The 26,274-nt window shown below is 40.3% G+C and overlaps 1 protein-coding gene across 4 annotated transcripts in view; it reads right to left on the bottom strand.

Annotated features, from left to right (window-relative positions):
- Positions 1-26,142, bottom strand: part of LOC139143337 (band 3 anion transport protein-like) — a 65,410-nt gene extending 39,268 nt beyond the window's left edge. For 2 of the 4 annotated variants that reach the window (XM_070713575.1, XM_070713576.1), the window contains exons 1-2: positions 25,958-26,142; positions 17,134-17,405 (exon numbers count right to left, since the gene is read on the bottom strand). In XM_070713575.1, the coding sequence (XP_070569676.1) occupies positions 17,134-17,256 (123 nt within the window). In that variant the 5' untranslated portion in view covers positions 17,257-17,405; positions 25,958-26,142. Of the gene's footprint in view, positions 1-17,133; positions 17,406-25,957 lie in introns of those variants that run through there. The other 2 variants (XM_070713572.1, XM_070713573.1) reach the window with 1 other exon arrangement.
- Positions 26,143-26,274: the final 132 nt, after the last annotated feature.

The following is a 26,274-nucleotide window of genomic DNA, read 5'->3' as shown; positions in this document are numbered from 1 at the left end:
TTGCGTGTGGTTCCACTCTGACACGTTCTCTGAAAGATTTTACACCTGATTTTCGAGTGATTCTAGTCGTACTTAGTTCATGTCTTGTGATCATCTTGGTGGTATTTTTGAAATCAAGAATCGAACGACGATGTTCAGTGGCAGTGGTAGTTACACGGAGGGGGGGGGGGGGGGGGGGGCGCGGCTGGTTGAAATTGATCCCCATGATGAAACATTATTCTCGGTGTTTGTCGTTCAAAAATGATATAAAACTCAATTACATTTGAATTTTTGTAAAGCTTAAACTTGTGAATTTTCCTCTATGTTGGGAATTTTCGACAATTTTATTAGCAATATATGTATTAATGAAACTCCAATCAGACGAACCATTTCTTGCTTTCAATCTGAACTTGCTGTTACTGTTTACAGGTACTTACAGGTACTTACAGGTTCTCTTCTGACTACAGGCCTTAATTAGGCCTCTAATGTCAGCTCTGTTCGGTTTTGTCGAGTAGGTAAATCCTCATTTATGTTAAATTTAAAGGGTTGATATTTCCACAATTTATCCAGTCTGTTTTCAAACACTTGTACTGATTTTGCTGTCACAACTGCTTCTGGTAAACTATTCCATAAGTCCACACTTCTATGAATAAATGAATATTTCCTGATGTTGAGCCTGGTATATTGTTTGTTGATTTTGTACAGGTGTCCTCTGGTGCCATGAGCTGATCTATGTAGTTGGATGAAGTTGGATACTTCACTGTCATATTTCCCAGTTAGAATTTTGTATAACTCTATCATGTCACCTCTGACGCGTCTGTATTTCAGCGTGGGTAGGTTTAGTTTTCGTAATCTGTCTTCATAGGAGAGATCTTTGAGGCCTGGTATTAATTTTGTCGCTCTGCGTTGAACGTTTTCTACTTCTATTTCCTGTTTCCTGAGGATAGGTGCCCATACTTGGTTTGCATACTCAACATGGGGTCTTACAAGAGCTTTATAGAGTAAAAGAAAAGACTTTTCATCCAAATATTCATATGTCCTCCTTATGAGTCCCATGATCGAATTGGCTTTATTCACCTTGTTACTGAGATGCATCGAAAAGGAGAGATTTTCATCTATATATACACCTATGTCTTTTTCAACTGATGTACGCCGAAGTATATGCCTATCTTGGCCCATAGTATAGTCTTTCCTATCTAAGTGTGATTTCCCGACTCTCATGGAGACACATTTGTCTGGGTGAAACTTCAGTAGTGAGTGATGAGTCCAATTGCACATTGCATCCAAGTCTTCTTGTAGTTTACAACAGTCATCTTCTTTAAAGATACCTTTGAAAATTTTAGTGTCATCCGCAAATAGGAACATCTCAGAATTTGTTATCACTTCTGGGAGTGAGTTGATATACATCACAAAAAGAACTGGTCCAAGAACTGTTCCCTGAGGTATACCACTAAGTACTTCATGCCAAGGTGAATGCTTCCCATTGACAACTACCCTTTGCTTTCTGTTCAGAAGAAACTGTTCTATCCAAGCCAGCACTGGTTTACACACACCATATTGTTGTAATACTTGTAGTAGTCTTCCATGTGGTACCTTATCAAACGCCTTCATGAAGTCGCAATAAATGACATCAATACAGCCACCCATATCAAGGATTTCTGTCCATTTATCAATTACTTGAATAAGTTGTAGAACAGTAGAGCGACCTTTTACAAAGCCGAATTGTCTGTCACTTAGTATTTTATTTTCTTTCAGGTAGTCCATCAGGCAATAACGGAACAAAGATTCCATGAGCTTGCACACTACACTAGTAAGACTGACTTGTCTGTAGTTGCCCGCTATTACTTTACTCCCTTTTTTATGAAGTGCAGTGATATTGGCCTTTTTCCATTCATCTGGTACAGCTTAGAGTCTAATTGTTTCCTTAAATAAGAGAGTCAATGGTTTGCATAATACTTCCCTTGCCTCTGCTAAAACTCTTGGGTGAATTTCGTCAGGTCCCGGTGATTTAGAAATATTGATCCTTTCAAGTAGTTTAAGTACATCTGTTTCTGAAAAGCTGAATGCCATTGGAGAAGTTGGTGCTATTGGATTTGGTAGTTTCCAAATACCTGCTGGTTCTCTGGTAAATACAGTTGAGAAAAAGTCTGCGAGTACCTCAGCCTTTTCAACTTCATTAATGGTCAGATCTCCTTTTTCGTCACCACTCTTCGATAGATGAGGTATTCCACTCTTTACTTTTGTTTTAGTATTGACATAGTTCCAAAATTTCTTTGGGTTCTGTCCAACTTGTTTAGCTAAGCTGCTCTCATATATTTTAACAGCTTTTCTGGTCAATCTTCTTATGTTATTTCTCAGTTTACAGTATTCCTTATAAACTTCTTGGTCCTTTGTTTGTAAGTAATTCCTCCATAGTCTAGTTTTTCTTTTAATTTTTGCTCTAGTTTTATGGTCAAGTGGAACACGCCCTTTTATCCTGTTAGTACTTTGTTTCAGTGGGATGCAATTCTCTTCCGCTTCTTTCACTTTTGTTTTAAATTCCCGCCATTGGTTATCAATATTGTCCCCATGACTGTTTAGTAGTTGCTCCCAATCTATGTTCAGTAGTTCCTTCAATTTCCCATAGTCACCTTTATCATAATTTCTTCTGGAGGTTTTACTGTTGTTGATTTTGTGAGAGACGTTCAGTTTAACACACAGTATCGCATGGTCACTCTTACCTAGTGGAGCTTCAATTGCTACATGGTCAACAATGCTTTCATCATTTGAGAGAACAAGGTCTATCAAGGATGGCTTGTCTGATCCTCTGCCCCTTGTCGGAGCTATGTAAGTGGTCTGAAATCACCAAAGTGCGCCTGCAAACTGCGCCGGCGCATTTCAAACTGCGCCCCCATTTTGCGCCGGTATATTGCGCCGCCCAAACTGCGCCCTTACTCTGCGCCGCGCCATTGCGAAGTTTCAATGTCAAGCACGGTATATTCTATTTTGGTTTAGTCAGGCGATTTCAAAGAAATATTCATGTTTTTCGTGGGGAATATGGTGAAATGTGTCGCTAAAATGCGGAGGATGGGAGTAATTTTTTCCGACACGTATGTGAAGTATGAAATAACATCACCCGAGAGCGAAGGTAACTCGGCAGTCGAGTGTCATTTGCATCGTAAATCGACCTTTGAATCTGTTGTAGTTTCCACCCGAACCTTGTCGGTAAATACTTTCACAGTTAAAAAAGACGCTAAATTTTACTCTCAAACTATTTCGATGGCCAAATATCTCTGCCATTATACGTTTCGTAGGGTAACTCTATACTCAGTATATGGCGAGAGTGTCCTAGCTGTCTCAGTGTCTGAATAGGCGGTGCAGCCGTAAACCGGACACTCCATACTTTCCTTGTTTGATCGGAACCTCGTGGACCGTAATTCTTGCTCTAATTCTGCGACCTTTGAATCGCCCAATAATTGCTACTTCCAACTCCTGACGACCCCAAATGATAAGGAATGCGACTGATTCTGAGACTCTCAGTTCATAGAAGAGTCAAAGTACGATCACGTTTGCGACTGAACTTGAGACTCCAATTTCGCTTTGTGATGTACATTTGCGAGTGAATTTGAGACCGGGTCTGAGACTCTTATTTAACGTGCAAACAGCAAATGCGACCGTCCTTACGACTGACTTCCTGACGTAAGGTATGTAAGGGTACCGGAAATCGACAAGTGCGAGGCTAAAGTTAGGAGAGCGAATGTGAGGGCTTGAAGTGTACGTGCTCACTTTGAAAGTGCGAGCGATAGTGAGAATGTGAAGTGAACTCGGTCTGTACATAGTTAGTGCTTGTCAGCATTTATTTCATCACTTTGGTCGAATGAAAACTTACGATCAAAGTGATTGCTAAAACAGCGATACGATCTCCATGGAAGTACAGTGCTGTGTATCATGAGCGAACCGCTGAGTGAATTCATCATTGAAGTCCCCGATGGAAATTATTGCAACACACTTATTTCTAAACACCAAGATATTCGTCTAAATAAAATATGAATGAGACATTCATCTTTACATAATGGAGAATAGAATATTATATCTGACTACGAAGAACTTTATTCACCAGGTTTTAAAAATCAGCAAGAGACTGATCGGGCTGGGACGTACGATTCACAGACTGATTCAAAGTGCTGGTCGAAGTGAAAGGGGACGCCATGAACACTCAATCCCGATTGGTATTTATATAGTTATGTCAAAAACAGGAGTCACAACCATGATTAGGTTATTCAGAGTCAATTTACCTTGAAACGGACAAAACGATAGCACACAATTACATACAATCTAGGTCTAGCGTCCTGTGACACTATGGCGGGTTTCCGAGTCCCTGTCGCGGTTTGGAAAACGACCTGCTGACAACTGATGACAAAACGCGCTCATACTTTTGATCATAGACCCTGGAGCGATGTTTTGATGGATTTCTAGCTTCCTTACCCTATAAAAAACTTGAAACTAAAATGAAAGACGAAAAAAGATCCGTGAACGGACGAGAGATTTCCTGTAGAAACTTCAGATATTTACTGAGGCGGATCATCTATTTTTTTACATCCATGGGCGGATCATTGAAGTGAAATTTACCTCAATGGATGGATCAATCGGAGCACCGAGAATATGGCATTTCCCGTTTGATTTCTACAACATCTAACAGAAAGGAAAAAAACTGAAACGACAACTGATATCGTGTCATTTAAATACGGGCTTTTAATTGTTCATTCATTTTAGTTATTATCGTCGTGCCGTTTTTAGAAGATTTTTGAGGACCCAAACGACATTATGTGTTGGTCCATTGCCATGGAATCCTATGCCAACGAAAGGCGGTGACTTTTTTTCAAAGTTGAATAAAATTTCCTTTCTGGTTGTGTTAGTCAATTAATCGCAATATGTTCGTTCCCAATTGATCATAAACCCTCGATTCTCCCGTCTATGATTCTATATTCACCGACTCATTCTTTCTCTTCTTTGTCGATCGATGAAAGTAATTTAATCTTCAATACTCTGTCCTAATTTGACTAATGTAACATCTTCACCTATATTGTCATTAGTTTCTAACCAACGTACAAAAACTTGGCCCGTTTGCCAAAGCACATGAGTCTATGATTGCATGAACGGCCGCACTCTATGCATTGGGAAGATATTCATGTTGCAGTCTGCCCGAAAAAAAAACAAAACCCGAGGATGTTTAGGCGATAACAAAGGCGATGACTCAGTTAAATAAAACAAAACTAAACTTCGGACATCATATTTTTGTCTTGGCGTACACTTGTCGGTTCGATGTGCGACCATACGCTGATCGCCAATATTCTCCATAAAGCTAGTCATAACAATTCTGCGACAATTTCTCCTTGTGAACGTCCTTGAACCCGTAGCCGCGACCATTGTTTTTTGATGTGTTCCGTGCTTGATGATTGGTAGAATTAATGTATCAAAATTTGAAGACACATGTGACTGAACCCTCTGATTGTTAGACAATTGACGGTGGATGATAGGGGCGAGACGGAAGGCAGCAACAATCCAAGGACCAAGCTAGGGAGCATCATGCATTGCATGCTTTCTAACAATGAGCCGCCTGTTTCCATAACTATCATACCATACGAAATCCGGCTTTGACCAATGTTCCTGTCCTGTTTCGGATGATAACTTTCGAGCTGCGTAACCGATGTTGAGGTTCAGATATCCGAATATCTTTCGTGTTCGAAAGGCTTATTGATTTACAGTGAATACAACTTTTGTATAATTAGTTTACGTGTACATAACCCAGCACACGAGGAAAAGCCAAATACTTACCAATACCAGTTGGAAAATTTCAGCGAGCTAGTCGCTCTCATCAGAGGTCGAGGAAAAAAAATACGTCGGTATCGTTGCTCCGCTATGTTTATTGTTGTTTGTACGACTAGTTTGAAAGTCATAGACTTTCTTAACGGGGAAATTCATATTGCCATTCAATATTTTACGCACGAAGTCACCTGTCACCTCCATTCGGAAGCAAAAACGTTAACAGAATGTTTTTATAGTGAAAACTAGCTCCAGGCCGTGACATGTCTCTAGTTACGAAGAAACTTCGTAAATCAAAATCGACATCAACATTGAGCGGTGATCGTGAACCGTTAAATAAATGTCGGCAAAATAAAACATCAAATGGTTAAACTTTTTTTTGGGGGGGGGGGGAGAGAGAGAGGGGGAGGGGAGGGGTTTATGCAGTCGCGAACTGATCATGGTCTTTTAGGATGGATAAATGCAGGGTCGGTTTACACATTTGCGCTGCACAGATATCAAAAATGTACAGATATTTTCCCGAAATTTGACTTATTTTATAACATGAGTAGAACAAAACCAAAAATATTGACGTTACTCTTCGGATGTTTGGCTCGCAAGTTTGCTAAAGTTAGATTACATGTATACTTACAGAAAATGGTCGCCGTAGTCTTCTGTTCAAAAAATATGTTCTTCAACACCACGTTTCTGATGATCGGTGATGTCACATTTTATTATTTTTATAAATATAAATTAATGCACCGATTTCAAACTATAATTATTTTTTCTTTTCGAATTGAGAGAGTTTTTAGTAGTTCTGTAGACGAAACGATCGGAAATAGCAGAGTATCTTGGCAATGGCACGACATCTATGCTGTCGTTTAGCTGCAATAATTGTACAGTTGCAGCCAGAGCCCCGGGTAAGCCGAATTCGGAACGTAATAACGCCAGTTGCAGCGGCGTCGTGGATTGACTGTACCTTTGTCATTTCTGTTGAAGTACACCTGTTATTGCTACAAGCATTGTGGGCTTCATGAAACGTTGTTTCTCTGTACATGTATACTGGTCTTGCCGTTATATTCATGTCGTATAATTTGTTGTTTGCATGTCAACACATTGGCCTGTGTACAACCTCCAGTGCACACTAATCGTGACCGTAATTTACATAGACATAAACATTCGATCCCGTCCGTGAATGTCAAAGGTGAAAGGGATTAACTTGATCCCGGGTATCAAGTCCCTGGCCTTTAATGGCGATGCAAAATTCACAAATTTTGACTGCTGCTGAAGCCATGTCCTTTCACGATACCGCCAAGTGAGTGTAATCCGTCCCATACAAACATAACATGGTCTCGTACCTCCGAGACTCCATTCTGAAAACATGTCGAAAATCTTACTGGCGAAAGATATATTTTCACACCTTATTGAAAGAAAATTTCTTTACTGCAAGCTCCTGTTTGAGAAGTAACTTATGGTACCGTCCGCTAACTACCTCCATTGGTCCACGTACGTATGTGCGTAGTCCCAAAACAAATTCACGTCATTTTTCGAGCTGCATTTTTTAGGGCACTAATATTAATATCTACAGTCTACACTGCTAAAGCGTCCTGCTACGCAAGTGCGACTACTCGATGTTGTGACACTTGAAGAAAGTGTTTTGGCGCAGAGTAAGGGCGCAGTTTGGGCGGCGCAATATACCGGCGCAAAATGGGGGCGCAGTTTGAAATGCGCCGGCGCAGACTGCCGGCGCACTTTGGTGATTTCAGACCGCTTACATACCTGCTTGTCGGCGAAGTTACATGTTGAAATAGATAACTATCACGTACAGCTTCTAGAAACTTAAAGTCTTCACTGTTTTCACTTGTCGCACATTTGCCAATTTGCCAGTCAATGTTCCTATAATTTAGATCTCCTGTGATTATTAAGTGAGAATAGCGATTGTCTGCAAGCTTGGTAATCAGATCATTAATGTTGCTATTGTTTATTGTTGTAGAAGCTGGGCTTCGATAAATGGAACAAAAACATAGAATATCCCCCTTCAAAAGTTTCACTTCCAATACTATAGCTTCGTTGATATCTGTATTTACCATTGTAGAAATATCGATAACTGAAAAGTCTAAATCCTTATTTACATAGATGATCATTCCTCTGCCAATCTTCTCCAAGATATTTATATGCTCACATTCATATCCATCGATGCCGTATAGAGCTAAGTTAATTTCCATATTGCGTGTCTTTGGTCTAACCTCTGATATAGCTATAATGTCTGGTTTGGTAATTGCAGAGTTAATTTTGGCTTTAAGTTCGATGATTTTGGCTGAAGTAAGAACATCGGCATTGGATGACCATATCGTTAAACTGTAATGTTTTCTCCCCTCTTTTTTATTCGGACAACTTTTCTGTTCCATGGTTCGCCTCGCACTGTATAAAACACTTGAGGGTCCAAGTTTTCCTGGGTTTTTTTTGTATGCTTCTGATCTCAATTCCTTGTCTCTGCTTCTATCTTCTTTTGACATATCATCCTTTATAGATATGTTGTAGTTACTACCCTTTAATCTTCTTAAATTTTTCATGAGTTTTATTTTATCCTGCTCCTTTTCAAATTTTACGAGTAGGGGTCGCATTGCAGTGTTTCCACCATTTTCTACAGTTGTTTTCTTCGCAAGTCGTCTTGTTGTAAAGCTGGTCTCCTCGGCACTTACTTCACTGGTGATTTGTATTATACTTCTGATATCTTTTTCATCTTTTGCTTTGATTTCTTCCTTTAAGTTACTGTCAGCTTCATTAACCCTTTTCCTGCCAAGTCGGTGAAAATCCGCTTGAAATTCGGTGTAGCTAGAATCTGAGCAGCCACGGCTGTTATCCTGCCAAGGCGGTGGAAATCGGGCTACTTTTTGGTACCCCCTTTCCTGCCTAGTCGACGGAACTACGTGTAGCAAACCCTTGCTCGCGCTAGGGGTCGTTCGAGGATAGGTTTTGGGCGAGGAACGGCGTTTGCTCTCGAAATGGGGTCACAGAGAGTCCAACGACAGGGAAAGGTGCGGAAGCTACCCAGCCAGTCCCCCACCCCGGTGGGGGACTGGTTTTTTGGGGGGGACGAGTAGCGTACTTGGCAGGTTAGCACGTTGACGTATTCTAGCGGAGTTTGGGTTAACTTGGCTCTGAGGCACTACATAGATTGCGGCCGAAATTGACCGTCTCGGCAACGCTAATCTGTAAGGCAACCGCCTAAGACCGCCTCAGCTGGCGGTGCAATTTTTGCCAATGGTGCGAGACGAAAATCACGGACTTGGTCCTGATTGACGGGAAGTGCGGACGGATTTGACGGACTCGGCTTGATTAGTCCCTGACATGGAACTGATCCGAACGGACTTGAGCGACATTTGTGAAGGGTAACCACCGCTTTTAACCGACTTGTTACCTTCTCGAAAAGACTACCCACTCAGATGTCGGACGTTGTCGGCTGCACTTGGCTCTAGACGTTCAAGCCGTGCAACGAAACACACTGCCTCAGCCTTGCCATTCACGAACATGGCCTCAAAATTTGATACCATTGTTCACCGACTTGGCGGCTGCGGTTAGGTGCGTGAACCGTTGTTCACCGACTTGTTACGCCTATGTTGTCCCTGTGAAGTTCGGCTAACGGCCGAGTCTAACGGGAGTTGGCAGACCTGGTTTGGTTTATACCGTAGTATGACCGACTCAGGTAGAGGTACCTGTCGGTATATTCCGAGTTTTACGCACTCGGGCGTCAATGACGGGTCGTCATCACCGCTGATGACGTAGACGTGCTGGCCACGTTATTTGAAGGAGCCATGTTTGCCCAACGGACGAGGCCGAGACAGCTGTTGACAATTTTGGCATCCTTCATCTTTGACCGCCTTAGTTGGGTAAGCCGCTCGGCAGGCGACGGTTATGACCTAAACAAGCCGCTGAAGCACTGTTCGTTGCCGTACAAGAACGAGACGGCCAGTCCATTACTGCTTAATGGGCGATCTGTCGGGTTGGCTTGTCACCGACTTGGATGACAATACGCCCTGCGCAGGCGTACTTAGAAGGGACATGAGGTTAAAGAGACGGGTTTCCCACCTGTACTAAACATGGGCTTGGGCCAACGTCCTTGGGTGGCAGGTGCGCATGCCACGTACCCAGCTGGACGGAATGTCAAGTTGAGATGCTAATGACATTGACTATGTTATGCTAAGTGCTCGAGGGATTTGCATCGCAAATGAGTATTATTAGCATATCAAATGGTGCGGACAGGCAATTTACATGACGGGTAGGAATGTCAGCGCCGGTTGGTGGACTGATTGCCGTAGGTCCATTATAATAACAGGTGGATGCATATATTAACACCCCTGCATCCAATCATGTCCAGGGCTTTGTTTCCCTGTGGCTTTAAAAGGGAGGGACCTGCTAGTCTGTCGACACTGTTCCAGACATGAGCTTGACGGACCGCAAAAGTTTTCTGAAGGCGAGCAGACGACTGAAGCTCAAAGATGCAGAGTCTCCGGGCGGTAGTGGTAGCGATCGTTGTGATGTCCCTAGTAAACGTTCTAAGAAGTCGGGCAAGAAACGCTCCCGTAAGGCGAAGCTATCTCCAGCTGAAAAACCCAGTGGTAAGCGTAAACGTAAGACCGATCGTTCTGCCGATGAGGATGATGACGGGTCACCGGTTGCCAGTGGTTCTCACCCGGCTGCTCCGGGAGAGACTACTTCACCTGCAGAGACTACATCTGCTCTTGTGGGAGATACTTCACCTGCACAGACTACGTCTGCTGCTGCTAGTGAGACAGTGAGTACAGAACGGCTGATGCCATTGGTTCTCCCCCGGCTGCTCCGGGAGAGACACCACCTGTTGCGTGCACCATGAGCCCTCATCCTGCGTCAGGAGAGGTTCCTGTGCCCAGTGCGAAAGAGCTTGAGTCCTCGTCATCAGCAGAGGCTGCCCAGCCCGCTCCTGCCATAGTTTCGTGTGCTGCGATGTCCCCGCCGAAAAAGATAGTGCGGAGGGTTCGTTATCAGGATAGCCCACCTGATTTTGAGCCAGATATGATCCTTGATGCCGCTACGGGCGAGTTCAGGCCCAGACGCCCAGACGACGGTGATATCACCGCTGAGTCCGACTCGGAGGTTGACGAGGATGCGGCAGAGGACGATGACTTTTATGACAGGCAGTATGTAGGTGAGGCAAGCTCTGACGACGATGATGACGTTGCTGCTGTGTTGGCGGAGGACGACACCCCTCCTGTCTGGCGTATGTCGGAGACTACCGATGCTAATATATTTGAGGAGACCGATTTTGACCATGAGAGAGGACCGACTTTCACCTTGCCCAGCCACTCCCGTGAGCTCGATTACTTTTTTAAGTTTATTCCAGCTACACTGATCAGATTGGCCAAGGACGAGACTAATAAATACGCCAAATTCCACCAGCGATATATCGCTAGGAAAATAGATAAATACTGGCGTAACGCTGACTACCGAGAGGTGCAGGCGTTCATTAGCGTCTTAGGGGCAACATCAAAAGTTCAACATAATAAATCTAACTTAATTGCTTAAGTTTGGCCTCAGACCCCCCCACCCGCCTTCTAACTTAACTGACCTAAAATTGAAAAACATTGCGGACTCATACCCTGTACTTATTCTTTCAAACGACGTACCAATGTACCGTTGAATTGAATAAAAATTGAAAACCATTATAAAGTAACAAAAATACGGGTGACTGGATCGGTTTTAGCGTACAAAAAACAGCCTTGAAATCGTAAAATTTGCCAAAATTACGTTAAAAACGTTAAATCGTTTTTGACTGCACAGAAATTAATTTGGCCAAAAACCCCCCACCCCCAAACTTAAGCAATTAAGTTTTTTTTCTAACATCGATCTTTTGACGTCACCCCTTAGTCTGTATGGGTATCGACCGTAAATCATCAGTGGAGGATTATTGGTCTAGCGATCCCTTTCTGAGAAACCAGGGTATTTCTACTGTGATTACCCGCAGTCGCTTTCAGCAGCTTACATGTATGCGATACTTTCATCTGGCAGACCCAGAGAACGATCCACGTCGTGATCCTGATGAGGCACGCCGCCGACGTCGGTGTCAGGAGGATCCCCTTTATAAAATCAATCCATGGATGGAGCCCATAGTTGACAGGTGCGTAAATAATTATAAGATGGGTAGAGAGATCTCCATCGACGAGGGCATGGTGCGATTTAAGGGCCGTTCTAAATTTAAGCAGAGATTACCGCATAAGCCTGATCGAGACGGTTTCAAGATATGGCAGCTGTGCGACTCCACCACTGCATACATCGCTAACTTTGCACCGTACCTAGGTGTGAAATTTCGGGATCGGACTGATGGGAGACGGCAGGAGCGAGGTGTGGTGAAAAGAATTACGATGGAGCTGGTCCAGCCATTCTGTGGATATAATCACAGCCTATTCTGTGATAGCCTGTTTAGCACGGTCGTTACTGCTAGAGAGCTGATGGAGACCGGGATCTACATGGTCGGGAGTTTTAATCGCCGTAATCGTCGCACCATGCCCCCTCAATTAATTCCGCCGGGTAAGAGGAAGCGCCTTCCTCTGTCTGTTGGGGATATGAAAGCCACGACCAGAACGGACTCTCGTCTTAACATCACTGCTTATCAGGATAGTAATGCTCAGGTGCTGATCTTGAATACGGTCTATCCACCCTTGGAGTGCGTGCCAGTGGGGGAGGGAGACGAGCGGCGACAAGTGCCTCTGTCGCTGTATAATTATCGCCGGTACATGGGAGGCGTCGACCGAGCCAACCAGAAGCGCAAGTACTTTCACACTGGGCGCAAGAACCACAGATGGTGGACATATCTGGCATGTTACCTGATTGATGTTGCCCTGGTAAATGCATATATATGCTTCAAGCATGTACACCCTGATAGTAAGCTGACCCATAAGATGTTTCATCTGCGTGTCGGGAAACAACTCATTGGCGGTTATTGTGGGCGATCGCAGCCCAGTGTGAGAGAGGTCGAGGCCACCGTTTCTCTTGCCTCGTACATCAATCCACAAAATCAGCCGATGCACGTTGTCAGCCGTTTGGAGGGGCGGCAGAAATGCTGTAAAGTATGCAGCAGAGAGGGTAAGACCACTGCGAGCGGATGACTGTCTGAGACGTCCAAAGGATGTAGTCTGTGCGGGGTTCATCTTCACGAGGGCGAGTGTTTTGCGGCTTTTCATCATCGCATGATGCTACGAGGTAAGAGGAGCATTGGCGTGCAGACCTCTACTCACACAGCCCCGACGACACTCATCAGCAAGAGAACCCGACGTAAATAACGGACAGGGGACAGCTTCGCCTAACAGTGGCTTGACAGTATTCTTAACACGGACCATGATCACATTTTGAGCACGGTTGTGCCGTTTGTTTGTGCTTTACGATCCAGCTGATTGTAAATTGAAACACGGATTATTTTGTACAATCCCCGATGTAATCTTTGTAACACGGACCATGCACTCGGACGTCGAGACAGACTCTGAGATTTATTATTCGGCATAATGTAAATTATTCCCGAATAAAATACTATCTATGGATCGCATATTTTCGTTTGTTTTGTTTAGACGGATTATTTTGTACAATTCCCCCTATTATAATTTTTGAAACACGGATCTGCCACCCCGATTGTAATTTTTGAAACACGGACCATGCACTCGGACGTCGAGACAGACTCCGAGATTTATTGTTCGGCATAATGTAAATTATTCCCGAATAAAATACTATCTATGATCGCATATTTTCGTTTGTTTTGTTTTTACCCCCACTTTCGTTTTTGGCAGATCCGTAAGGACGCTATAGTAATGGATGAACGTGCGTTGTATCACGTGGGAGGGCACAGCCCAACGGAGGCTGTGCTCGTGCGACGTAGACGTTGTACCAACCATCTGTCGTTTGGGTTAGTGCATAGAGCAGTTGCACTGTCCAGAGCTAAGGTGGTACAAAACTGCACCTTAGTAACAACTGCACAACTAACCTGTTAGGAAACGGTAACACTAACGAGCTAAGTGTGCACTGAACTGGCCAAACTACGTACACGCCTTCCTTCAATGGCGGAGCTATGTCGTTGACACTACGTCAAAGCAGACTGCACTGTGCGACTCTTCCAAGTCGTTCAAAGTACGTGGCCAAGTGACACAACCCAGGGGAAACAGGACAGGTTTGAGGGTGCTGCCGCACCCATAGCACTAACCCCTGGGTCTTCTACTAACCCACGAGAGAGGTGACGTTTCCCCGGTGTGGCCGTGCGTGCTGGCGAACGAGCTTTACTTCCGCAAAAGTAAGCTAGAAAAGGGCATAAAAGTGCACGTCCCCCGGGGCAAACAACGCCCGTGACCTCGTCATTTTCTGGACACAACCTCATCAGCGGTTGCCCCTCTATACGGGCATGCAAAAATTTTTGAAGTCTAACACGTATATGGTCGGTAATCGTACCCCGAAAATGCGGTATTTTCCCGCCAAATGCCTGGCAGGAAAGCGTGCAGGAGAGCCTATCTTCTGTAGACACGGAAAAGGGGGCCGGTTTTGACCGACTTGGCAGGATAACGGACAGGGGCGCTCGGCAGGAAAAGGGTTAAGACCGAATATAACTATATTATTTTGTCTTTCGATCCTGTCCTTCATGTTACTGCATACAGCCTTGACTATTTCCTCGTTAGATTTAGTATTTTGTGTTTTATCACCTGCCTCTTGAATATCGCTTACTGGTTTTAGTATTTTCGCTTCTAGTTCTTTAATATTAACTTCCAGTTTATTGACTTGTGTTTTTGTTGCTCTGCTGGCTACTTCCTTCTCAACAGCTTCTAGTCTATCTTCGAATTTATTCACAAAATCTCTACATCTATCTTCAATAATTTTATCTGTCTTGACTGCTTCCATCGCTGGTTTTATACATTCCGGGCAAAACCAATGGAAGTCTGGTCTCGAACACAGGTCATATTCATCCTTACTTACTTTAGCGCAAGTGATACACCACCAGTCGGCACATCTCTCACATTGAAGCAACATGTCTTTATCATTTTGGAATGTATGAGTGCATGACGTACATTGAAGTTCTCCATAGTCGACATGTTCTACGTCACCTGGAATCTTCTCCAGACCTCCATTTTTGGATTTACCTTTCATAGATATTGAGTCTTGTATTATTCCATGTGGTTGCTTATTTTTCCCTTTGGCGTCACATAACTTGGACTTACTGTCATTGGAAGAACTCCTCTGACCTTTTCTGTCTCTACTTGAATTTAGCCTTCCACGTGTGCGGGCCGCCATATTGTTTTCGTCATCTTCTTCTTTGTTCTCCATTTCGGTCAAAAGTTTCAGCTCACGGCAGGAAATTCCGTCTATTGTCGGATAGATATTCGTTCAATCTGACCAAGAACGTTTTAGTAATTACTGGAAGTACTTGTCAATGCTTCAAAACATGTCCGGATTCAAATATTTGCCGAAAAATACGGAGCCCATCAAAGTGCGTGGTGCACTATGCAGCGCCCTCTTTGCTCTGTTTGAATCTTCTATTTTAATTGCAACTGTACTATACTGTGATGATTTATTTAAGTGTAATAAAGAGTTTCCATGATGTTCAAATTGCATACTTGTGTGTTACCATTGCATTTTGTTGTGAGTGTACATGAATGCGTGGGTGCATGTGCAAGCTTATATCCATATGCAAATATAAATTAATGATATGCAAATGATTATGCAAATTAGCCGCTACGCTTTTGCTTGATCCTGGGGAGAACACTGAATATAGTGACTGATCATTTCATCATTTTTGAAAATCATGGGTGGCTTTTCAATATTCCGGAACTTTCCAGGAATCAATTTCATTTTCAAGGACTTAAAAAAAGGCTTAAAATTCCAAGACTTTCAAGGATTTTCAAGGGGGTAAAGTCTATGTGGAGTTCTGCTTTCATTCCACTTTCATAAAGACTGGTGATACTAATCAACACTATTGGGTCACAGTCCTTTTACAAGACATACTGTATGTTGCTCATACCTTTTTATCAGTGGACATGATTGAACTAAAATTTAACTGCACTGTGAATGAAAGATACAAGTTAAGCCCCTGGTATTTACACAAGGAGCAATAATAGTCTTGAATCTCGCATTTATTATGATGGTTTGCTGAAGTAAAATTTTGTACAGGAGGTGAACACTGTACCACGGGAGATATCAATAAATTAAATGGTTGGATGCCAAAATTCAGAAGTCAAAAATTTCTGATTTTGGCAGAAAAAATTTGTACTGTTTGGCATGATATGATTTATCATTACCCATATGACCTTTATGGGAGTGAGGGATTAAAATGTTCGTACTTTGAGCAGATTGCTGAATTCATAATGACTTTGATTCATAGGTCTGCTGTGTTTCACAGGAAGCTGGTTGTTTGTGCTGCTTCCAATAAACCTGCCACTAAATCTCATAAATTCACAAAAAGTAGAACCAAACTCAACTGTGCACATTCCCAATATTGAATTTTCATACATGTTTTTAATTAATTAAAATTGATGGGCAGGATTTGACCTGTGCATGAATGCTCTCCTTCAACATTTATAAAATATGGCTTCAAAAGACTTGGCAATAATGATATGTTAGGTGTAATTTATGCCAGACTCCAAAATTTCGAAGATGTTTTGTAAAGTTTTCCCATAAACCTGTGGAAACTAGTTCTAACTAGGGGTAGCTTGGCCCTGTAGGTAAAGTAAATACATGTAAAAGGAATTAAACTGTGATATTCTACCTCCACTGTTCAAAATGGCCAATGAAGTGTGAAAATAACCAAATTCAAACCAAGGAGCTATAATTTTATAAATTAAAGTTTGCTTCAATTTAAAGTTTGCTCCTGAGGATAGGTTTACAACTTCGATATTTCTATCCTGGTAGACACACCGAGAGGAGTCTAACCATACAAGGTGCAATACTTTGATATTTCTATCCTGGTAGACACAACGAGAGGAGTCTAACCATACCAGGTGCAATACTTTGATATTTCTATCCTGGTAGACATAACGAGAGGAGTCTAAACATACCAGGTGTAATACTTTGATATTTCTATCCTGTTGACACAACGAGAGGAGTCTAGCCATACCAGGTGTAATACTTTGATATTTCTATCCTGGTAGACATAACGAGAGGAGTCTAGCCATACCAGGTGTAATACTTTGATATTTCTATCCTGGTAGACACAACGAGAGGAGTCTAACCATACCAGGTGCAATGACATGCAACTGATTAAATTATTTTTTTACTTCTATTAATCAATATTTCGAGATAAAGAGCAACCATCATTATGCTGATACATGTATATGCAGCATTTGTTTACCATTAAAAAATGACGCTTACCTTTGGAACCACGCTGGCAGACCTTCCCATACCTTGTTGAGGGGCTGGCCTTGGGTCCAACTTTTGAAGTTCTTGCATTTCATCTTCAGCAATTTTTACTTTCTTTTTCTCACGGAATGGCATCTTGCAGCTCTACGTGTTTTTGTTTTGTATTTTTTTAAATGTGAAGACCAGTATTGCACACGCTAGGATCTCTTATTACTTTATCAAACTTACTTCTACAGAGAGTTGTTTTGGATTTTGTCACCAGAAGAGTTTTTATATGTTGAAACCTGAAGAAATCAGAAGTAGAAGAGCATGTATTAGGTAAAGGCAGTGGCATGTTTGTCATAATTATTGCTCTGAAGAATGAAGAATTGTTGCCAAAAATCCATTTCAGAAATGAACTTTTGTTGTTATCTTCAATTTTTTTAAATATGTAAGGGATGAGTTTTTCATTTCTACCATAAAGCATCTTTTGAATCATCAAACTCTCAGAAAAAACTGCTTTTCAATTTTACGCTTGAAAAAATTAAAAAAATATGATGTGACATTTTGTTCCCACTTGGTCAGACGCGAAGCATTTGCCACCTATATAGGGTATTTCATATACTCAAATTTAATATATTTGCAAAACTTTGAAAAAGTGATTCCAAAACTTTAAATATTTCGCTATTTGGATTTTGCTATCATTTGAACAGATTTGAAAGACCTTATCCTGTATCCGACCAGCATTGAAAGCTATTGGAAGAGTGGTTGTTGTTGTGTAACGATAAAAGACTTTGCCTAAAAAATTTACATGTGCAATTTTCATTATTATTTGAATGAACCTTGAACAAACCTGAAAGAGGTCGTCATTGAGAACCTAATCACCAAAGTTCCCAGTTATTGGCTTCATGATTTCTGAGATATTTTAAGAAAATTAAAGAGTAGGTTTTCAAAATTTCATCCATTCAAAGTTCATGCTACTCTGCATAAATCTTAATAAGGGCATGCCTAGAAATATATGTAATAAATATCAAAGCAAGTAAAGTAGCAATATTTTATGTTTTACCATTTTCGTATTTTGTTTTTACTTTTTGGCTGTGAATAATTATACAGTAAGACTGCAATGACATTTAGAAAATGGAAGAAAAGGTTTTTTGGTTTGGAAGACAAGGTGCATAGGTAAACAGATATCTGGGCCTTGAAAACCAAATCATGAATTATGGCTTATGTTTTTTCATAGGAAATATAACACAAATGTAAACGGGTATCCAAGATAAGAATGTTCACGACTGACTCTTTTCATCGGTATTTACTGGAGTGTGACACCCCTATCACATTACATTCTATAAGTGACAATGGTAGAGTGGTTCATTGATTGAAAATGGTCTCCTTTTGGCCCAAGACGTGGCTAACATACACCTCTGAAGGAATCACGGCCTTTGTGCTTATCTTGCTGACAACAACAGCCTGGCTTGTTGACTACCTAATTAGCCTGTAGGGTAGTTCAAGCAGGAACATGCAGAGGCAATTTTTAAAAGGTATAAGGTTTATGACCAGAGAAACAACAACATCATAGATTATACATAACACACATACCAATAACAAATATGCAAGAAAAAAAAGATTGCACAAAATGTGCATTCTTAGTAGGAGTCAGGATCAACTCTCACAAAATTCATGTACTAGTCAGCACCACACTGACCTAAATCACCTTTGAGATCGGAATCACCTTTGTGACCGGAATGGCAAACTCCCATACCTACATGTACACTTGTTAAAATATGAATAAAGTTTGAAAAAGCATATACATTTACCAGTGGTCTCTGTATTCAGTTTTCCCCAGGCATGCACTAGGTGAATTAAATGGTCTGTCAACTTGAAGTTTGGTTATCCAAAAGCCATTCTTTTCAACACACAAGCAATGTATTTCTTTTCCTGCGTGATTGATGCACTCGCAAACCACATGATACCAGTACTAAACAAACACTGATACAGTGACACAGTGAAGTCCTGCATCTCTTGTGGCTGGATTTGCTCACACTGAAAATAGTAGCATTCTACTGGGCATACTCTGAGAGATTCATCATGACACTGCACTTTGTTACCTAAATCCTGCCACAGCTAAATTCTACAGGTACACTGGTACAACCATGTGGAAGTACTCTGACACAGATGAAATACAGAATAACACCTGTCCAAGTTGTAACACTGAGAGGTTTAAAATATTGGCTGACTTGAGGTTATGATTTAGAGTTTCTTTGATCTTGTAAAGATTTCAACCTATCATGGCAGTTCTGATGGATTGTAAGTGCCATTTATGTATACAATAAACTACATGATGTAGCACATGATGAAGCATACCTGCAGATTAAAAAGGCAGCCATGAAGCCTCAGCATAATCAAAAATATACCAGCAATTAGGGTCTTTTGAACTTAAAAATAACATCGCAAACATGAAAGGGTGACTATGGTTGTGTGATAATCTCATCCAACTTATGAATATTGTAATTTCAGCAAAAGTTTGGTTGCCTGACCTCATTGTTTTCTATAGAAGGTCAAAGGTTTCAAATGACACAGGGCGCAGGGGATAAATCATTTATTTTGAAATACATAGCAAATAGTTTCTGATACTGATTTCATATCAAGATCAACTTTTGGGAGACCACTGATCCAAATTTGAATTTATGTGTATACTTTACTGGAGTAGGAAATGAGAGTTCACGGAGTGTTTCACATAAATTTTGAGATGTAATATCATAGACTTGTGTTCTTGTAAATTACAATCATGTCTGTTCACCACATTTGAACAGAGCAAAGCACACTGGTGAATCAAAAACACACATCCTTGATGATATAACAACAACAAAGATATGATAATTCAGTAACATTACAGAATGAAACTAATGCCTGTTTTGCTGTTGACAGATCAACACTCTGACATTTACTTAGGCTGATTCACTCCTTAGATGTTAGTCACATATCATACTGCTAATATTTTCCCCTCGGATCAAGCTACACCACCTGGAAACGGGGGAACAGTACAAGTGCGAGTCAAAATAATTATGATATAATACGGCATATAACACATACAAATTTAATGATGGGCTTCAAATAACAGACACATGTACATATACATTCTTAATTTAACCAAGAATGATTACAGGTAATTAGTGTTGGTGTTGAATACCTGTAATGCCATGCCATGAACTGGTGACCACACATAACTCTTCACATCTGAGCAGACTCAACTGAATGTGTGTTAAATGTTGTGCAACAAATTTGTGTGTTAAATGTTGTGCAACAAATTTGTGCCAATATTCAAAACTGGTCCATGAATATGATTGAGCTGGCTATAGTCATGTTTCTAAACATACTTATTGGTAACAGCAGATGAAACAGAAACTGATATTACTGAAAGTTACGGAAGTATAAACATATTTTGCTTTCACTGCACAACATGAGAGAGAAAAGTAAAGTGTTTCTTGCCAAATAAACTTTCACCTTCCGCAAACTTTTTTAAGCCACCCAAAGTAAATTGATCTTTTTATTTCAAAACAATGTATCGCTCACATTTCCATTACCTAAAACGTTTTGCGAAGTGGTTTTGAACAGCAAACGCCTTTGGCAGAAGTGTTTTGAGCTAAATTCGCACATGGCAAGGTCTAATAATATTCTTTGATATAAATGCTAATGAATATCACACATCCGGGTTTTAGACTTCACTGTGAAAATCCTACTATTAATTGTCATCAACTTACATATAAATAACTTTGAAGATGACGATACTGACACTATAAATACCACTATACCCAACAACAGAAATGTGATTTGCAAAATCAAAATAGGAAACCTTGCTCTCTGTAAAGTAGAAAACAAGTTGCATCGATTACAAAGACACTCATCAAAAAATTCTTCTTTAGCTGTTACTAGTAATAAATAGTCACTAACATGCTGGAAAAGGTTTTGATAGAGGGGTACAGCTGTAGTATATTTGTTAACTACTAGATTAGCTTTGGTAATTTGCTTCCAAAATTACCCTTTGAGTTTTAAACATTAATAACTGTGTGGCAACATTTGACAGACTTATTTTGAAACAAAATGACTGCTGGACAGCCATATTGGATCATGTCACCAATCAAGATCTGATATTGCTCAAGGTGTTTGCATTCTGAGATATAAGCCCGGCTGTGCACATTGATGCATGGATAGACAGAGTATTATCTTTAACTCAAAAAGAAAGAACAGAGAAAATTGTGGGACACAAACAGCAAGCTTTGTTCAGGAGATCGTTACAACAAACCCTTTGAGTTAACCTGTCAGATATTGCTATCAGACAGAAGTATCTGTGTTTGTTCCATTATGATATCAGCTATATGATTAAAGAAGAGATTAAATGATAATTTAATGGTAATATACAAAGAACACTTATCGTAATCATCAGCAGGTCATGGGTCTGCAGGATGTTATAAGACTGAAACATCCCATACTTAGGCCAGCCCATGGGAAACAACTGTTTAAAAACACATTTGATTTATAACTTATCCTACCTTTGGCAAACAATTGAATGAGACATTCATTCATACATCTCCCAGTATTCTTGCCTAATTAAATAGGGCCAAGTTGGTCAAATTTTGAAAAATGGCTCCTCACAGATACTGTCAACAATGAAGCATGTATTCACAACATCATGTTAAATTCACCAATGAGTGAATCTGCATTCACAGTAATAACACTGAATACTTTTGTATTTTTTTATTTTCATATTGTCTTGAGAGCAAGATAAATCACAATGGCATAAAACTTTTCTCGTATATTGTTCAATTTCCACACTCAAGTGGTAACACTGACAGCTCAAGTGCTTGTAGCTACAACTGTACACAGGAAACATGAGGTAAAGAGGTCAGCTGACCTAGTATGACTTTTGTCTATCTACAGGCTTTTCTTTTGTTGTTGTTTTTTGAAATTCCTTCAATGATTTACATACATGTATGGGTATGTGTGTGTGTGTGTGTGTGGTGTGTGTGTGTGTGTGTGTGTGTACACAAACGGGATAGTTAATTTTTAAAAAAATACCATGTGACAATGAAAATAAAGTGTATAAACACAGTTTTAGGGTAAATGCTGGTGGAATGAGGACTGATTGCATACTTTGAAATTCAATATTGAATTCATATTGAATGGGACTTACATATAAGTTTCATTTGAACGTTATCAAGGTTGTATTATGATGTTATATGAAAACAGGAAACTATTGTCTGAGCCACACCCACTTTGTCCATCCTGAATGAATTAAGGCCAAAGCTGGGCAAATATGTCACTAGTGAAAATCCAAAATTGTCATGAACAATAAATATCATTACAGGTGTAAAAAAAAATCAGGAATTTTGTGTATTGGGCTGGTGGTGTTTTATGTACTGGGCTGGTAGTATATTATGTCACTTTTGTACTTTGGAACCTACCTACGTGAGATTTATCATGGATTTCTGTCCATGATTCATAAACCAACATATGTCCTTATTGATAAACACCTTTGTAGGCTTGTTCAGATCAAGCAGCAAACATCAAAGTATGACACCATGACCTTCGTAGCAGCAGTATCACAACAGAAGCATATAACAATAACCCTGTATGTCCATTGTTCAGAACAATGTCTTCAACTTTGACCTTACATTCCTAAAAAGAAAGACCATCTTAAAGCTAAATAAATATTGTTTGACCAGTTTGGTGCATGGCACAAGTGAATGAAATGTTAAAAAGCCAGACACTTGCCTGTTTTGATAAGGTGAACTTGATAAAATGGAAAAACTGAAATCATCATAAGTAAATAAAAATTTCCTATGGTGAGGATAAACAAGTAAACAATGGTCACTCCTTACCCTTACATGACCTTCTGAGGAGTAACAAATACCTCGTAAATATCCTAAGGGTATTCTAGAAGGTTCATAACAGCTAACACTCTATTTAGAAACCCAGCCCAGAATCATACGTATTTGACCTGAAATTAGAATATTATCTGTTAAACCTGAGCTTAAAATCATACCTGTTAAAGGCATGGTTCAGGTGTCAGATTGTCTTGCCAGGAAATTTACTTAATACTAGATTACAATTTCCATGGGAAACAAAAGGCAATGACACCATAATCCTCTTACAGGCTAGAACAAACTTGATCCCTGGGATAGATTCCCCTACCTTTGACTGTTCTGAAGAACCCGTACTCCCATCACGTCATATCCAGAGGAGAGCACAGTACACTGTTTATTCAGTGAACAATAATCTGTTTATGAAGGAATGTCAGGATGTCCTGATCAGATAGAAAAATCAACTTGCATGCCAAGTAATTAGCTAATATTGAAATACAAACTGATATCAAATAAGATGATTCACTCTATTAACATGTACTTTGTATATTGGTGCAATGGAAATGTGATAAGGCAATTCTAAAAGATCGAAGCTTGAAGCTCATCATGTAAGTGATTGAAAGTTCTGTAAACTTTCAGTCAATTACATGATTGGCTTAAAGGGAACGTTAATTCATTTAGTTTTGTTTCTTCTGAGCCACCACTGGGGTATTCATGTTGACCAGCTCGCTGAAACATGCAAATTACAATTATTCAGATCCCTTCTCTCTGCATACTGGTAGATGCAACGATAAATGCTTTGATAAAATAATTTATGGTACATACCTGCAATGGGGAATAGTTGATAGACAAGGCAATGCTCTAACTCTTAATTTCAAAACAGAGCTTCACAATGATAACTCTACAAGATTTGCATAAATATATGGTAAAATTATACCCAAAGATTCCATTCATTAAATTGGTAGCATGTTTTATAATGCCATTTTATCACTAGCAAACTGTTAACATGCATATAATCATAATTGGTGTCTGTCAACAAAGACCTTGGATAATGAGATGACCATACAGTAACTGTAAGCTAAATATATAATTATACAGTTGGCAAGTGACAAATTTAAATGCAGCGTCAAAGTCTATTACAAGTAGATTATACAATCACTGCATTTGTAAAACTGTCAAACTGAATATAGCCACATGTGAAAATACTGAAATGAGAATATCAAATGCATGTTGAGACATATTCAATTACCAGACCAACAGTCCATGAATTTTTTTTATAACTAGTCAAATGGCTTGGCAACCTTGACTAGAGTGTTTTCATTATCCAATTACATTATGCACGACATGTCCACCTGTCTGGTCTACTAGATTAAGACAAGCCATATGCAACACAGAATGGAAATCAATAGTCTTACATATAAAAGTTGGACAAAAGGCTTACCCACACACTGTATCTTTCCAAAATTTAAATGCCATAAATACAAGAGACTGCAACATTTCTGTCAAGAATCAATTAAAAAACACTCCTTGTCCTATCTATTTTGAATCCATGAGGTCATAGCACCAAACTGACAAATCATCAGTTATTTTAATTTAATTCCGTTCATTATATCCATTCACTTCCTGGCCTTCTGAGAATGTTGAGATATTTTGAGACCACTATTACATGGCTCCTCCGAAACAATTTGTCAATACTGTCCCTATTTTGTGACATACTGCTGCCTTTTGCGCCCTTAAAACAAAATTTATTGCTTGTAATAGCACTTCTAATCCTAGTTGGAGGAAAGGAATGTAGTTCCAATAATAGGCAATACCATAGGATTACTGTATAGGCAGTTCTTTCGATTGCAAATGATAGAAAACAAGCTGCAGAGAACTCTAGAGCATAAATGTAGACATGAAAAGAACTACATGTAACAGTGAGACTATATTGAGCAACAATTCCCATTTACTGTGCATTGATATTGGGTGTACGATGTTCATGTTTCATGAAAAATATCTTTAAATTCTATTGTAAATAATGGCAAAGGGAAGCAAACATTTCATCATCGGTTTGCTACATGATATAACCATTGAAATTTGCCAATTACAATGAGATACAGGTCTGTCACATGACCATGACATGAGGATGTGACTCAGGTTTGAGTTTGCTAAATTTCTTATATATCTGATATGTCTACTTTTAAGGTCATCACAACAAGCCACCAACTGTGATTAATAGACCCACCGAGGTTCTGAATGCAGCATGGTTACAATGGTATCCTAGTTCAAACAAAATACTTCCGAGTCTTTGGCAAGCTAGGATGTTGCATGGCTATATTTGGAGTGTCATTCAATGAATTAATATTCTATGACAACATGGACAAGTTGCACGTTTGCAACTTTAAATCGTGCAAGTTATTTTTTAGCAACAAGATGAAAAACAAATCTTTTGCAGTGCATGGGATAGTGTTTACAGGATTGCATGGCCTCGCTATCAAAAATATATTTTGATTTCCACAGTGCAAAAACAAGTCATGTCCAGGTGCCATATATAGTCATAAAAATATCCTTAACCAGGCGTGCAAAATCTACTTTCAACAATTTGAGAAATGATGCGAGGTGCCAGTGTTTTTCAACCTACACAATACAATCTCTAAATTAATAAATAATCTTCACTGAATGTAGAAAAATATATTTGCCAGTCTCATAGCAAATGAGCATTTTGGCAAATTTGCAAGTACACACGCGAGCATTAGCAACATTATACGCAACAATCTGCGAGAAGATGGATGCGCTCAGCAACGACACCATTTCAGACGTTGTAAACAACGACATGTGCTTGCAGAGTCACGTGCAATTTGGGGTTTGCAAATCAATTTGCATACAGCTTGGCCTGAGCGCGAAACGCCCCCTGCGAAAAAACAGCATAGCATCGTCATTTTCGAACAGAATCGAATGAAATTTGGTCCAGGCAAAGCTCTGACCTGTAAGACAAATTATCTTAAGCTTTCACTAACCTCGTAAGCGTTCCTTAGGAGTTACATCGGGGAGAACAGTGTCTCATACATTTAGCCGTATGCAGATGCCATAATCGTGTCTCCAGTCTCCCTCGGAAAACAGTTGCATGCAGTACCAGTAGTTGTTCACCCACTAGTTGACAGACGTGCCTGTTTACACTTCAAAACTGGTGCGACTGGACGGAATTTCCCCAATTTTTTTGGCTAATATGATTTTATACCTTTCGCGGAGTCCTTACTACACAGCCTGGCACAAATTTCCCACAAATCTCTGTCTTATTTCAAGCTCAAGACGTCCTGGTGTCACAAGAGATTTT

This window comes from Ptychodera flava, chromosome 11 (genome assembly GCF_041260155.1).
Source record: "Ptychodera flava strain L36383 chromosome 11, AS_Pfla_20210202, whole genome shotgun sequence".
Lineage (NCBI taxonomy): Eukaryota > Metazoa > Hemichordata > Enteropneusta > Ptychoderidae > Ptychodera > Ptychodera flava.
Note: the sequence above shows the minus strand (reverse complement) of the source record. Positions and strands in the feature narration are given on the sequence as shown.